Genomic DNA, 16,609 nt, shown 5'->3' with positions numbered 1-16,609 from the left:
AAATACTGAAATATTCATAGTGTTATTGTAACAAACTGCAATGTTTCATTATGTCCGGCAGATGGTGCTAAAGAACACTATATGGACAGTGGAAGCCTTCGGCTGTTTTTCCTAGTTTGGTCTCTAAAGTTTGTCTCCTTCCTGTTTGAACATGACATCACCCCCGTGCACGCCAGCCCCATAAAGAAATGCTTTCCCATTTTGGTGTGGAAATGTTGACTGGCCAGCACAGGGCCGCGACCTCAACACCTTTGGAATGAAGTGGAACACTGACTGTGAGCCACTTTATCACCCAACATCCATACAAATCCCTGCAGCCAGGTCCCAACATCTGCTGGAAAGCCTGAAAGCAGAAGAGTGGGGGCTGCCATTGATGATGATTGATGATGAAAACACTGCAGAGAAAGGCAAGTATTATTCAGAGGTGGAAGGACCAGCTTTATTAACAGTTTAGCAGACCACCAGAGCTAGTAAAATCATTTTTAGATAACACTTTGTCTAGGAACAGAAACATCAAGATTTTCTTCCCAGAAATCTACAGTCATTAAAACAATAAATAAAAGCCTGAATATCAGCGCAAAAAATATGTATATACCAGAATTGGTAGCCTAAATGTTACACAGTGAATATCATAAACGATGCAAGACCAAATGGTGATTTATACCCAAGCAAATGTGATTATCTGATTTTTTTTTTAGTTAAACTGAGTTAGTTGAGAACTTTTATCCTTTTCTATGAAATGTGGAATAAAGAATATGAAGTATGCTGCAAGAACATGGTAATACAGTATATGAACTTGTCATGTGACTTTCAATTTAACTTGCCAACAATCAACTGTCATCTGCACCTGATGTCAAACTGAAGACACATCAGGGCAAACTAACCACAACAAGAAGGGAAGAGGAAAAGGGAGAGTTATAGGGCTCAATAGCAAGACTGATATCCATCCTGGTCCTTTTAAAAAAATATAATTATATATCCTGTAAGCCTATCCAACAGACTAGACTAACACCCCACTAACCCACTACAGTGGCCCTCTTCATTTGTCAAATCCATCTCACCAATGATGATGCTGGCAAAACAGACAGTAACCACTTTGTTTCCATGAATGACTGACAGGATGGAACTACAGTGGTACTTACATCTATACAGTCATAGCAGATACACTGTACAAAAGCAGAGAGAAGACAGACTCATGAAAGTGAAAAATGAAGCAGTCAGCAGGCCATGTCACTGCGGTGAAGAGAACCAAACTTACTGTACTTAACTCAAACTGCTGCTGGAGTCATAATGATAAAAGATGGGCTTTGCCAAAGTTAATGTATACAGCATTTATATCAAACAGAAAATATTGCAGATAAAGTTGTCACTTAAAAGGGAACTCCTGCAATTTTCCACATCAGCGTGTTTCCAGGCGTTATGTGAAAAAAGTAGCATTAAGCCTTTTGTGGCTCCAGAGGGACCTGTGTGAAATCTGAGAAACTGCCTCAAAAGATGTCACTTGATATCTCTGATTCTGATGCATTGATTTTAATCCTTTTTTAAAAAACCGTTCATCATGAGCCTCATATAGGAGTGCAATGCTAAATCAGAAGAGTACTAGTAGTAGTAATGTTTTAAAGGGGGTATCCAGTGACCTAGTTATAATGTATAACATCATCTCTGATTTCATTCTGGCTGGGACCTCTCCCCTGCATTTACTAACACTGTCAAATAAAGGAAAAAAGCCTATATTAATCTAAAAAAATGTATACATTTGTCTGATATCACCAACAATGAAATACTTAAAGCCTCTCTGTAATCATATAGTAATTCCAGAAGAACAACTATTTTAATCAAATGCTTTACTGTCATCACTAGTATGGATCAAGCTCTAAAAACATTGGATCCTACATTTCCCATAATACAACTCGACAGCATCCTTTACTACACCCTCACTGCCTGGTAAATCCCCACATTTTCAAACACTTGTCATCCCCAAGCCCAAGCTGAGATAACCCTGACTGCATCACTATGACATCATTAGGGGTAATTTTCTCAGACTTGACAAATCTCCTTCAGAGCCACAGAAGACATTATACGACTGTTTTGGAAGGCTGAGCAGTACTCAAGTGACAAGTTAACTGAACTTTATGTGTAAAATTGGTGGAATGTCCCTTTAGGTGAGTAAGCTGTTCCTATTGTTGTAATTGCAGTGAAAGCAGATTAAAGGCAGTTGAACAGATTTCCAGAGGCAGTTTGAGTAAGAGGTGACCTGTTAGACAAACCTCCACTAGCTCAGAAGCACGTGCTGTTCAAAAGACCTGTGAACTGCAATTTAAAACCAAAATTAATTACATTTCCCACTGAAATCATTATGATTAGCAGATAAAACTTGTTTCAGCCTAACAGAGAGGTTCGGCTAAAACATTGTTTTTCTTCATGAGTCTGTTTATAGTTTCTTCACACAGCACCACACATCTGGCAAAGAGCTGAAATGAGGAACGCCGGTTTCACACTTCCTGCATGTGTTTGAAGTTCACACAGTGACCTATGGGTGTGTGCATGACTCCTTTAGGAGGTCCAGCGCCACCAGGCCACCTTCATGCGATCCCACACAGCGTCTAAAGAGTCGAAGGCGGGGCGTACATCCAGGATGGAGAACTGGTAGGTGTCCTTGTTGATTTCACCATCGTAGTAGTCAATGACGTAGCGCACCTCCTTCCCACAGCGGTCGATGATCCAGTCATGGCGGTCAAAAGGCAGCTCGTAGCTGCAGAGAGGGATCGGACACATTAATTTGTTGAATTATGATTTCAACAAGAACAAGACAAACCTCAACAGACAACAACACTTTCTCCAAATAAACTAGTAGAGAAACAGGAGATCCAACGTTGCTGTTTAGGAGACACTTGAGATTTCACCTTTTTCATAACTTCCTCTATGGGCAGAGGTGTGTCTAATCCAACATTTGGAATGGGACCATTCTCTGCATTCTTTGTGTTTTAGGTTAATTACTGGGCTGTACTTTAGCTCAACTTCTTGCCCAACAATCTTACCTAGTACAATGTTGAATCTTGTATGGACATATGCCAAAATATTTCTTTGGGTTTGTTCATTTCAGTTCTCAACCAGAATCTGAAGCAGAAGAAGGAACTCTATAGTTTTCCTTGTGCTACTACACAATTTCCAGGAGTAACAGATATGAAATAAAGATAAGATACCGTGCTGTAGTACAGTGATTCAAATGAGTAAAGTTTGCTTGTAATACAGACAAAATGTTAGTGGGACATGTGTAAGTTATATTGGAAATGTGGCTGCTGAAGAAAAGACTGCCTGAACAAGTTGCAAATGTAACACAGCAGCATTCAGTGGACATGAGGGGTAAAGGCTGAAATTAACATCCTGATTTCATTTGGCTTCTTCTGCTCAGTCTGTTTGATGGTGGCACAAGCTGGTTCTTTTTTCTTCCTTTATTTGGTGCAAGATACTGTATGTGATTAACACAAATTGAGTGCAGGATAAGTTATTGACAGCTAAACACATATAATACGGGACCGCACAAAATAAAAAGAACCAGACAGTAACCCAAACAAAACAACATAAGCAACATAATAAAAAATGTACATCAATAAAATGTTTGCTTAATCTTAATACTAGATGCACGTGTGGTGTGTGTGTGTTAGTGTGGTTAGGTGTTATGTTTGTTAGTGCGTAAGGATATAGAAGATAGAGAGCAGAGACAACAAAAGAAATGAGAAAAAAGGGGGGGGGGGTCTGCAGTGTTGTTGGGGGGGATCTCTGGTTGGGTCCCAGGGACAAAGAGGCGCCAGGGTGAAACCAGGATGAGTCAAGATGATTTTATTTTTTTCCTTCTCCACTTCTATCCAACCACTTCTTTTTATAGTTTGTTTGCTTGTCTGTCTGTACTCCCCTTTCTCTGCTCCTCTCCCTTCCTTGCTGTCATTGCTCTATCACTACAACAATAATAATAATAATAATAATAATAATAATAATAATAATAATAATAATAATAATTATAATAATAATAATAATAATAATTCAGCATAAACATCCTCCTCATTCTCATATATAATAGTATAATAATAGCAATAATTTAATAGTATAATAACGATAATTGCCATCAAAATGATCAACATAATAAACATCTTCGTCGTTAACACCATCCTCATACCACAAATCATTATAATAATGAGTTACCGAACAATATTTGGATTGGAGGATGCAATGCAAAACTAAAAGTAAAACAAATTGAATATTGATTAATTAATCAAATTGATAAATGTAAACAATAATAACAACAATCATCAGCCCCACGATAACTGCATAAATTATAATAATAAAAAGAATCTAAACACCAAGGGAAAGCAGAATTGGGAAGCAGAGAGTCTCAATTAGAATGAACAAATAAAAATAAAACAAAGCAAAAGCAACATTCAATATATGGCGAGTAGGTATGTATAGTTATGTTAAATTCCATGGCTCTGCAAGTAGATGCTAAAATTACAGCAAGAAAGAAAAGGAAGAGAAAAGCGAGACAAAAAGAAAAAAAGGGGAAGGGAGGAATAGATTAGAGGGAGGGGGGAAAGGTGGGGGTGGGGGGTCTGAATGTGTGTATGTTTGTTGACTGAATGTGTGTGATGCCTGTGTGTGTGGAAGTGTATGTCCAATTAAAAATTTGTAGGGATCACGGTGTATGTGTAATGGCAGTTATGAGTGTGTAAGTGACAGTGTGCATGTTTGTTGTGGATGGTTGACAGGCATAAAGAGCTGATGACTGAAATCTGTGCAGGATTCAAGAATTTAATGTATTGATGAATGAGGCAGATCATTTTTCCATTGATATGTATTCAATTAGTAGATTCAATTAGTAGCGTAGTATTGATTGTGTTCCTTGATTTCCAGTTCATGAGGATAGTTTTCTTGGTGATGATTAGAGCTATGGAGAGTATTCTAATGGATGTGTTGTTTAGAGTGATATTAGATATGTCTCCTAGTAAGCAGAGTGGAGCAGATAGTGGGATGTGGCAGCTCAAGAAGAGAGAGGTTGTCAGTGATGTTCTGCCAGAATAGTTTAATTGGTGTGCAGTCCCATGTGACATGTATGTAGCTGTCTGTGGTGTTTTGTCTGCAGTGCAGAATTTCTATATATAGTCTATATAGCCCATTTTAAAACATCCTTTTTCCCTGTGTCGTGTACTCTACAAATAATCTTGTATTGTATGAGTTGGATGTTTGTGTTGGTGGATTTAGAGAAAATGCTTTCGCAGATGTCATACTTCTTGAGCAAATGAGGAAATGAGACCAGAGTGTTATTATGAAAGATATGTTTGAGGTTTGTGATACCTTTACTGATGAAAAGTTAAGTGTTTTGTTGTTGATTAAGAAGTCAGGGTTGTTCCAGATGGGAGTGTGTTTGGTAGATGAGATGGTGGTGTTAGTTATTTGGTGAAATTTCCACTCCTATCAGAGTTGTAGCTATGGTAGGGTTTTTGAAACAAACATGGTGTGTGATGGAGCACCTTGGTAAGTCTGAAATATGGATTTCTTTACATAATGTTTGTTCTGTGCCTGTCCAGGAGTTGTCGGATTGATTGGGGTTGGTCCATTTGAGAATACATTGGAGTTGATGGGCAATAAAGTAACGGAGAAAGTTTGGTGCTTCCAGACCTCCTTGGGTTTTGGATTTTTGTAAAGTGGCTAGTTGGGTTCTGGGTGTCTTGTTTTTCCAGTAGTATTTTGAGATGATGGAGTCTAGCAATTTGAACCAGGAGGTGGGGGCTGGATGGGGATCATTGAGAATAGGTAGTTTATCATGGGTAGTGTGGTCATTTTGATTGTTGCAGTTCTGCCTTAAGGGATATCTGTAGATTCATCCAACATTGAAGGTTGTCTTCTACTGTTTTGAGAAGTGGGCTGAAGTTGAGATTGACTAACTGACAGCCTAGGAGAAATGTTGACTCCTAAATATGTGATATCACCAGTGCACAGAGAAAGAGGTGGTGTTTGGACTGCCACATCCCAGTTATTAGGGCTGAGTGGGAGAATGGTAGATTTAGACCATTCAACATTGTAGTCTGAGATTTTAGAAAAAGTGTTTATGAGGTGGATGGTTTCAGGCAATGAAGAAGAGGGATTTTGTAGGTATAGTAGAATGTCGTCTGCATAAAGACTGATCTTATGGTGTGCATTTTTTGTTTGAATTCCTTTCCTTTAATTTATCAAATGCCTTTTCTGCATCCACTGAGACTATGGCTGTTGGTGAGTTTGTGTGAGATGTGTAGCGGTTTAAGTTAAATAGTCTGCATAGGTCATTACATGAATGTCTGTTTCGATTCGTGATGCTAGGGCTTTGCTAATGATTTTTGTGTCTGTGTTGATTAGAGATAGGGGACTATAGCTTGATTGAGAGGTAGGGTCTTTTGGGTTTCAGTAAAAGAAAAGCATCAGCTGGTTCTGATATTTATGTAACATAGAACAGCTGTCTCTCCACTGTGAGGAACATGATGGACTTCAGGTCTGTCTTTTTCATATTTTGGATCATATTTTTGATCCAATAATACAACTACAAGCTTAAAGGTATTCTTCTGGAAAGAAAAAAAACATGGCACATAGATATAACATCAATGCACTGCACTGATGTTGACATCTCAGTTGTGGACTAAAATTAAGACAGATAATGTGACAGCTCACCCCATCCAGTGGCGGATGCGAGCCCTCGGTGAGTACTCTTTGGCTTTACCACCAAACCTCTTCAAGGTTGGACCACATGGACATTCACTGGAGGAAAACACAAAATAAAATACACATCAAGTAACTGTTAACACACTGATGAACAGGCGGATCATATACAGTACATATAGAATATGTAATATGTTTGATGTCGTTTTTTATTTTATGGTTGTTTTCATGACCCACTCTGCATGCAGGGCCTCCCATTTCAGTATCTCTTGCCAGGCCTGCTCATTGTTCTTGTTATGGATTTTAATGATGTTGGTCATATCTGGAGCAGCAAGGTCATCATCACGCCAGCGCCACCTGCAACACAGGACGAAAGAGTCATATTTTTAAAAAAGTACAGTACTGTCATTCCAAGAACAGGACTATGTAGTCATAGAAATGCCAGGATATCTGACTTTTTTAAGAGGCAGCCTCAGACAGACAGTAAGGCAGACACTTAACGACTTTTATTCTGAGGGATTGTGTGATCTACAGAGACAGGAACCAAGGATCAACATCACCTGTTAAGAGTTAGGTTAAGTTCAGATTACAGGAGAACTTAGTTGTGGGACAACAAAACACTTAACTGAAATGTTGATGGTATATTAGACAGAAAACTAAACAACAAGATGGGGAGAGATTTTGACTGGGCCCGTCTACTTAAAGGAAATTTGGTTTTGAATGCAACACTCTTTAGTTCGGTACATCCTGTGAACAAAATAATTACTGTAGAATGAGCATAATATTGTTAATTAGGTTTATGTCTTAACATGAAGAACATATATTTAAAGTGTGATAGTTCCCCCAGTACAGCCAGGAGATGTGATATCCTTTAAATACAGGCATAACAGCGCATATTTCGTCATGAATGAAAAAGGAAAGCTAGAAATAGATCAAATCCTTTCTCACTGTTGCAAACCTGACCAATCACTGTGTGAAGTGGGTGTGAATGGCTCATTGGTGTTGGAAAACAGAACAGAACAAACAGAAATGGCCCTTCACACCCCCACCCAATCTGCTGTCGCAAAGGTGTGGGGGGAAGGGGGCTCTGAAGCTAACCGACCATCCAAAAAGCTGTTCTGAAGTAGTACACCAGCCCCTTAAACCATGCTACTCAGGTTAACGTGTGTATCAGTCAGTTTGTTGGGCCTGTTGTGTAATGCCTCAGCAACCACTCACCACTGATGAATGAACCTCCAAGACAACGTAGAGCTGCACACTAAGAGTGGTCATTTAACTCAGGTCAATTTAAGTTCATTATAAATATGCTGCACTTGTCTTAATTAGCCATTTTTTAACATTTACTTTATATTTGCAAATATGCCAGTTTGTTAAAACAATGCAGCATTACTTACAAAATGTTTATTAGGTCTCAAACATTTTCCACGCAAGTACGCAAACAGCAACAACTGGCCCCCACCAGCACATACGCATGACCCTGGTGAACATACGCAACATTCACTCTTACACCACGTCTACACTGAAAGCGTCTCAGCCACATTTTTCAGTCGTCTGTGTCACGCGCGTCTGACAGAACAGTACACTTCAATGTTTAATCAATACAGCTGTCTACACAGCCCACCTAACAACTCTGCTAATTCGGTGACAAACACTTTTCATTTCCTGTAAATTCTTCAAAATAAAAGTCTCCCATTATTTAGTCATTTAAAAGCTTTTACCATGAAGCAGGAAAGCAGAAAATGCTGGGTTTGCATCAGTGTTAACATGACTGAGTAGAATAGTATAGTTTTACTTTAATGCACAGAGGAAAGAAAAAAGAAAACACAGGAGATGCAATGTGCAACCTCTGAATTACTCACAGAGGAAGGATGGAGAATTCCTGTCTGAATGAAGAGCTGAGGTTCAACTAAAGCTTCATCAAACTGAGGAGCAATATGTTATAGCGCCTCTAACTGCAATACTCAGACTGCATCTCTCGATTGCGATGCATTACAAACTTTCAGTTGACACACTCCAGAACTCAACCAAGTGTGAAATTGATCTTGCATAACACATGTAACATACTTGTGTGAAGAATATTTCAGCCCTTATTCTTCTTTTTGACCATATCCTAGTGTTTTAATTCTTACAGTAAAAGTTTTGGCCTTTGAGCTACCATTTAATGTTTACATTTTTCAAAATAATTGACAAAAACGTGATGCATTTCTTTTGTTTCCCGTGTTATACCACAAACAGACTCAAATGTATTTGATTTCTAGTGACCATGATCTTGAATGTATACTTCTCTCTGGTGATCTATCTGACATTACAGTAACATGTATTTAGATATGACTGGATATGTAGGCTGGCAGGCTAACACTACATGTTTTCCCCTCTAGAATTAGAATGTGGCTAGAATTAAAGGTTATAAAGGGGACGTTACACAATGGAGAATCCCAAAACATCTCTGCTACATTCCTGCACACATCTCATGATGACCTGACATAAGGAAGCCACGCAGAGTGAACTGACCCCTTCCGCAGCATGGCGTTCCAGAACATCTGCTCAGATGGGTAAACCCAGTGCTTTTCTGTGCCATGGCGAGGAATGGTGGACTCCTCTCTGGTAACGGACAGGGCAAAGGGCTGGTCTGGAGCTGGCACTTGGTTAGGAGGAGGCATCTGGACACATACAGGGAGAAAAGACACAAGTTCAATGACACAATCACCATCAAAGCCATCACTGCACACCGTGTTTTATGATTACATCAACACCAGATTTATAGAAGTAATTCAGAAGACAACACTTTCACTAACAGGCATTATTATATCTTGACTTAGATACATGCTTTCAAATCAAGGACAACAAACATCATCCACATTATCTAAGGTGTCATATTGTTTGCTACTTGTGAATTGTAATTTTGTCCAAAGTGGGCTTTAGACATGACAATTGCACGTTTATTCACTCCTCCTTGGCTCTTACTCCCGTTCCCATCCACTCTACACACTCTTTTCCCACAGTAAAGGCAGTGCATGTACCATATTTGCAGGATCGATGTCATTATTCACGCCTGCTGCAGCTTTCATGGGGCACTCAACAAACTCATAGGCCCGGTCTTGGTGGGCTGGGCCTGCTTCTGCTTTATGCATCGGACACTCTGATGGAGGAGACACTACAGGAGACAAGAGCACCTGATTGAGGCATTGTGATGTCATCATCACAATCTGTAAAACCCAGCCAGTGCCAAGCTATAACTCAGTTACAATTTCAGTAATACCACCTTAAGAAAGCAGAGGAATTTGTCACAGTGTAATTGTGAAAAAATGAATAAAAATCAGGAGGCAGTAGCAAAAACCATATAGATAACCTACTATGGATTACACCATTCTAGTCAAATACAGCACTGGGAATATCAAATGTTTTAGGCTACAAAATTAACATAATCTACTTTGTCTGTATGTTCTGATCTGTGAGTGATTCCAGGAAATGTATTTGCTAAAGGAGTACTAAATAATTAATCATTTGCATGTCAGAAATAATCAATTTGACCTTAAAATTTATACACCTACCTTTGACTGGCTGCGCTTGATGCATGGGACACTCTGAAGGTGGAGACACTACAAAAATAGCAGAGACAGACACACAAATTAAAATATGTCGACACAATTATAACATTCATGATCATAAATAGTATCATTTATTAATAATCCCTGCATTCCCTCACAGCACCTTTGACAGGCTGGGCTTCTTGGTGCATGGGGCAGCCCTGAGGAGGGGCGGCCATCATCGCCTCTGCTCTGACTGTAGGAGTTGCAGGTGTGGACATGGAGGCTCCCATCCTGCCCTGTCTGATGTGGAAACAAACAAACACTAGGTATTAAGACAGGCAACACGTTGTGACAGTAAGCTGGTGATAATTTTGAAAATTTCACCGAGTGACCATAAAAACAGAAAATCTCTGCGCAACAAATACTAGTTTGGCATTCCTAAACAATGCCCAGCCTTTGATATGACATCCATAGAAGCAGATAGGGAAATGCTTTATATAAATAATTATCTCCCTGACAGACGTGCTGTGGCGGAAGAAGTATTAAGAACATCTGACTGATATATTATTATATATGACATCATTAAATTATTAATTAGTTTGAATGTGTGTGAATGGGTAAATGTGACTCGCAGAGTAAAAAGCACTTTGAGTGGTTGAAAGACTAGAAAGGTGCTATACAAGTACAGTCCATTTACCAATTACCATTTAATACTGAAGCATCAGTGTTAGAGCAGCATGTTACTGTTGTAGCTGCTGGAGGTGGAGCTAGTTTACACTACTTTATATACAGTTAGCTAGTTTAGTCCAGTGGTTCCCAACCTAGGGGTCGGGTCCCTCCAAAGGGTCAGCAGATAAATCTGAGGGGTCGTGAGATGATTGATGGGAGAGGAAAGAAGAAAAAACAAAGTTCTGATACACAAATCTGTTTTCGGATTTTTTCTCCAAGCTTTGATTTTTGGTGAAATATTGGATCATTTGAACATTTATTGAAATGAAAGCATGTAAGAAGTTTAGAAGGAAAAATCACTATTTGGTGGAGCTGTTAACAACTCATAGACATGTGAAATGTGACCCCGACTACACACTGCTTTTTGTAAGACTTCAAAAGCCAAAAATGTTGGAAACCACTGGTTTCATCTTTAACAATGTGTTGTATTTTAAGAGTTTATCATATTATCCATTGTGTCAAACCTTCATCTGAAAAGTAACTAAAGCTGTCAAATAAATGTTGTGGAGAGGGAAGTACAGCATTTCCCTCTGAAATGTAATAAAGTGGAAATATGAAGGAGCATCATATGGAAATACTCCAGTAAAGTACAAGTACCTCAACATTGTACTTAAATATGGTACTTGAGTACATGTACTTAATTACTGTGAGAGCTAAAATCGAGAGAACATTTTCTTATTTCTGGTTTACTGTAACACAATCCTCTTATCTTAGCGGAGGTGTCCGTTTGAAGGTTTGTATGACTCCTTCCTAAGACAGAAGCCCTTCAAGGTGCTTCTTGTAATAATAGTTACACAACGCAAAAAACAAACGTCAGGACACTGAGTAACATCATAACGTTAAGTAACCCAGCGAGAGGGTGGCTAACGTTATGGTAAATGTGTAGTTACGTTTATTTTTACATGGTTAACATAAACCTAAAATATTGATGTCGGTCGGCTAACTGTCTGAACAGGCTGACATTTTATCATGCCTGAAGTTATCCTTGGTTAACCTCACGATCAGCGTCAATGCTTCCGGACAGCTACACCTGGCCAACACAGACCCCTAAATCATCCTCATCTCTCCGATTTGGTAAACGACTCAAACGGAATAAGTAGAATACAGTGAAACAAAACTGCAATTCAGTCAGATGATTAACCGGCTAAGCTAAGTAACTTAGCTCCTAGCAGCAGCTATGCTAACGTTAGCTGCTACGTTGACTGTCTCTTTCCGTTTTAATGTTGTTAACATACCTCATTTAAAATGCATTGAGTACGGCTCTCCTAGTTTCTGTCTAATCACATAAGCCACAGCAGAGCGTAAAAAAACAACAAACAAGGGAATAACTTGCCTGTTAGAGTCAGCTGAGAAGTGTTTCTCTGTCAGGTTACTCTCTCAATGTCAACGTGCAGCACAGTCGAGCTACGTAACTGTGGGTTACATGTGTTGTACGTAAGCTATGCACGTCATCACGCAGAAATGGGCAAAACTACGTAGACTGTAACGTTGGATTGAAAAAACGTCACATCAGTCAGAACAATCCATGACTGCAATGGACTGTCAATTTTTTATTGGGAAAATTTCACATCCATAAATCCAAGTTCTCGAGGCCTCGCCCATCGTTTGTACTTTTCATGACTGACTTTATAAAGTACTTAAAGTCTATCCAACTTATAAACGATAAAAAAATGTGCACAGACAGTGAGTATGCTCCAAGAATTTATTTATTTATTATTATTACTTTTACTCTATGTCCTGTTACCACGTTGAATGTATCAAGCAATTGCAAGTGACGTCATGCCTGTTATGTTATTTTTATTTTTTTATGATGCAGAAGTGTTTTCTGTTATTGTCTTAATGTCACATGCTGTAAGTGACGGTTTCTAGGAAGAGGTGAGAAAAAAAGATGGAGAGAAACACTAGCCGCACCTTTACATAGCTATGTACTCTGAGTGAAGTCCAATAAAATAACAATGCAATAATTTATTTCCTTTCTGAAAATCCAGAAGCCCAGAGTGGTCAATTTTGGAAACTGTGTTACTGTTGATTTATGGTTTTTTGGACGGTGGTGTTTTTAATGTTTTGTCCACCCCTTTTTACATAAATGTGAAACAATACATTTCACAAAGCTAACATTTAATCCTGGGCTACTGCATTTGTTTATATATAAGGGACTATGTAAAATTCTTTTCTAGTTTATACATTACATGAATTACTCCATGTGTTACAAAACACGTTCCGTGGCTGACCACTAGAGGGCACCAAAATACCACCATATTTTAAGATTTTGTCATGTAACTTCTTTCCAGTAAAATATAGAGCTCATTGTGCAATTGTAAATACAGTGGCACAGTCATATCATTCAAAATGGTCCCCTTCATTCTCACTCTCCTACTTCATATAGTTCAATTTAATCCATTCAACTTTTGTCCTTCAAAAATAGTGTAACTTGAGAAGAAACTGAAGAAAAAATAAGGCAATTTTAATGAAAAACAAATGTAACTAAATAAGTGAACTTTATTTGGCACCTTTCAAAGCCAGAGTTACAAGGTGATTTACAGGTCAATCAATCAATCAATCAATCAATCTTTATTTATATAGCGCCATATCACAACAGAAGTCATCTCAAGGCACTTTTCACATCGAGCAGGTCAAGACCGTACTCTTTAGGTGCACATAAAAAAACAATACCATAAAATACAAAAAGCAGGGATTTCAGGAAATGGTCAAATATAGAGACTTCAATTAAAATAAAATGCTTAAATGAGAATAAATATAAAATTATATAAATGCAATATAAAATAAATATACAGCATATTCCCCCACTTGTACAAATATGCTTCTTAAACTTGACGTCATTTTTGAACACATATTTCTCATTTCTGCATTCATGGTCAAGGCTGTACTTCTCACAAACAGCAGGGTTCCATTCCATTTCTATTCATCGTATTCCACATATTTTTTCAAGACTGAACCTTATTTGATCATTGATTAATCATTCAACATGTCACCTACCACTGGCTGGATTAACATGCCAAGGGGCCCCAGGGCATAAGTGAACTATGGGCCCTTATTGACCTCCCCTTTCCCCCATTCCTCCCACTCTTTGTCCAGTTGTGTATGTTTCCTGTCACCTTCAGTATCCATCAAGTGCAGTGCACATGGCATTTTTTTCTCCTTATGCTGCCCAGTACTCATGCTAGAATACCTCTTCACGCCAGGTTTGCTTTGTGTGTGTTGCTTAATTAAGCACTATATAAGAACTTTATTATTCAAATAAAACATTAAAGATCTGAAAACTAGAATTTGACATGTTGCATGTCAGGCGACCTCCACTAAATGTATTGCTGCATTAAGACCCACTTGTGTAGCACCACCTAGTGGCAACAGAAGGCAAGTCTTATGTTACAAACTTCCCTTGATTTAGTGTGTCAACATTTGATATGCTGCAACATAATGTATATTTAGTGTGTGTTTTCTAGCACCATATAGTGGACACAGGAAGTGATAGTTATTTCCTAAATGCAATGTCCAATATTCATGAAAATATATATCTGTGTTAGTTGCCTTCTGGTCCATGTATTGTTGTATCGTGTTGCTCTGCAATAACAGCACTTCTACTGTGGCGCGCTCTGGCGTGCATTTAGGTGCGAGGGACTGATCATCACTGCTTTCAGCTTTAATTTTAAATATTCCCTTGCAGTTTTTTAAACCAGGCTTTTTCAGGTGACTTCCAAATTAACAGCAGAAAAATTGCTTTAATGGTCAAATTTTCTAAGGTAATAAGAATTTGTTGATGCAATTTCAGTGGGACTGATCAGAAAATAAGTCTGACAAATTTCTGCTAATGTTTTTTAAAAACATGCTCTACCAGCTTGTTGAAATATCAATTTATGGCCAAGGTAGTATTGCTAACAATATTTGACCTAAACTGGATATTGCCATGGAATACAAAGCTTTCTGATTATAAACTGTTGTCAGTATATAAAATGTAATGTTATTTTACTTGTTTACCTCTTTATTTATTGTACGCTTGAATTATTATATCCATACTTTTTTTTTAGATGTTTTCAGTGAAAGAATTCAGTTGCTAATTACTCTGTAGATCCTGTGTAGTATTGCTGATACTGCTGATAATCATTTAGAAAAGCTGTTGTTGACATTGTCCACTTCACTTCTGTCCAAAGCGTGTCCAGATTTAAGTGGACAGGAAATACCCTGTTTTATCTGTTTGAATACAAATCAAATGGTTTGTAGAAAACCCCAATAAGATGATCCATTATCCAAAAAGCTGTGGTGAACACAGTCTGCATCTTTCTATGCCTTTCCTTCACTTATCCTTCCTCAGGTCATCCCACTGGTTTTTGTCTTCCAAATGTCTTCTGGCATGTGCATCCATATTTCCTGTATATGCCTTGTGTGTGTGGACACAGTTTGAGTTCAGCATGGTAATATCAGACTCCGCCACTGACAATGACAAATAATATGGATTTAGAGATGAAATTACATGTACATACAAATGTAAATACATTAAATGGCTAAAGCAGAAAAATGCCAGCCATAAAAAGTATCAAATATTGGTTTCACTATAGTGATTTCAACTTGCAATTATACAGATCAGACAGTCACAACACACAGTGAACTGATCAACACATTCCATGAGTTTCATCCAAGACAGTTTGCCACGTTGTTAATCTATAATAATTGTTACAGTTTGATTCTTTTGTAAGAATTATCCCAAACCAGTACATGGTTCCAAATGCATGCAATGCATAACTGCGTTATGCTGCTGTGTTGTTGTGTCTGTAAATGCTCACATGAGGTATTAGAGCAACTGACTTAACATCATGACATTATTTAGACGCCAGTGGATATTGCTTTGGGTTTGGCTCCATTAGTTGTTTGTATGGGATTCATTGATCAGGGTTTTATTTTTCAGGATAAATTTCAATCTACTATTGTATAATTTAAACATGTCATCATTCTAACAATCAACAGTTAGTCTCTTGAGGTTTTGATACTACCTAAGAATTTTTCCTCTCCTTAAAAGACTGACTGAACATCTCAATCACACACAGAGACCAAATCCCTAAAACCCTCCAGACTGCAATTAATGAAAAGTATGTGAAACTTAACACCAGTCTCACTGATTAAAACCTGGCTTTTCACACAGGTCGCTTCATTCATTTTGAACATATTGAGGCGGAAAAGTCTCCTAATTTCTTCCAGAACCCCTGCACATATACAGCACACACACACATAGCAAGTCACTGCCAGGAATGAGACAATTATCTAATGTTGCCACTTTGCCTTTGAGACCCCATTGAGATCTGAGGGAAATTCACTTAATGTGTGTGTGTGTGTGTGTCCAGGGGTTAAAGAGGTCGAGATTTAGCCCATTAAATGTTTGTGAATTCATATGGTTCCTTGCGTGATTTCAACATCCCTACAGCTGTAATACATATTGCTACAATGCTATCGTAGTAAATTTTTTATAATTACCCACAACCCACACACACACACGTAATTTTTACTCACTCATTCAACTGCCATCTGCTTATGTGTTTCTCTGGTTGCTTTCATTCAGAGTGTTTTGCAGTATTCTGTATGACACATACAAACTCACAAACAGCTTTTTAGAACGTGCCAACCAAACTGACCAAAAGGCACCTGTCACAAGAAAGCTA

The 16,609-nt window shown here is 38.3% G+C and overlaps 1 protein-coding gene across 2 annotated transcripts; it reads right to left on the bottom strand.

Moving 5' to 3' along the window:
- Window positions 1-412: 412 nt before the first annotated feature.
- Window positions 413-12,411, bottom strand: hccsb (holocytochrome c synthase b). 2 transcript variants are annotated; one of them, XM_067577690.1, is made up of 8 exons: window positions 12,270-12,411; window positions 10,393-10,507; window positions 10,233-10,280; window positions 9,702-9,835; window positions 9,193-9,341; window positions 6,919-7,038; window positions 6,694-6,780; window positions 413-2,752 (listed from the first exon to the last, which is right to left on the bottom strand). In XM_067577690.1, the coding sequence occupies exons 2-8, from the start codon at window positions 10,499-10,501 to the stop codon at window positions 2,554-2,556; spliced, it is 846 nt and encodes a 281-aa protein (XP_067433791.1). In that variant the 5' UTR covers window positions 10,502-10,507; window positions 12,270-12,411; the 3' UTR covers window positions 413-2,553. The 2 variants fall into 2 exon arrangements, with proteins under 2 accessions (XP_067433791.1, XP_067433793.1); XM_067577692.1 differs by having other exon boundaries at window positions 9,702-9,820.
- Between the last annotated feature and the right edge of the window lie 4,198 nt (window positions 12,412-16,609).

This window comes from Thunnus thynnus, chromosome 21 (genome assembly GCF_963924715.1).
Source record: "Thunnus thynnus chromosome 21, fThuThy2.1, whole genome shotgun sequence".
Classification (NCBI taxonomy): Eukaryota; Metazoa; Chordata; class Actinopteri; order Scombriformes; family Scombridae; genus Thunnus; species Thunnus thynnus.
This window is presented reverse-complemented; position numbering and strand designations above follow the sequence as displayed.

Coding starts and splice junctions, on each gene's coding strand:
- hccsb (XM_067577690.1), bottom strand. CDS start 10,501: ATGGGAGCCTCCATGTCCACACCTGCAACTCCTACAGTCAGAGCAGAG. Junction 9,836..10,232: donor TCAAGCGCAGCCAGTCAAAG/GTAGGTGTATAA, acceptor TGTCTCCTGTAG/TGTCTCCTCCATCAGAGTGT. Junction 9,342..9,701: donor ACATCGATCCTGCAAATATG/GTACATGCACTG, acceptor GTATGTGTCCAG/ATGCCTCCTCCTAACCAAGT.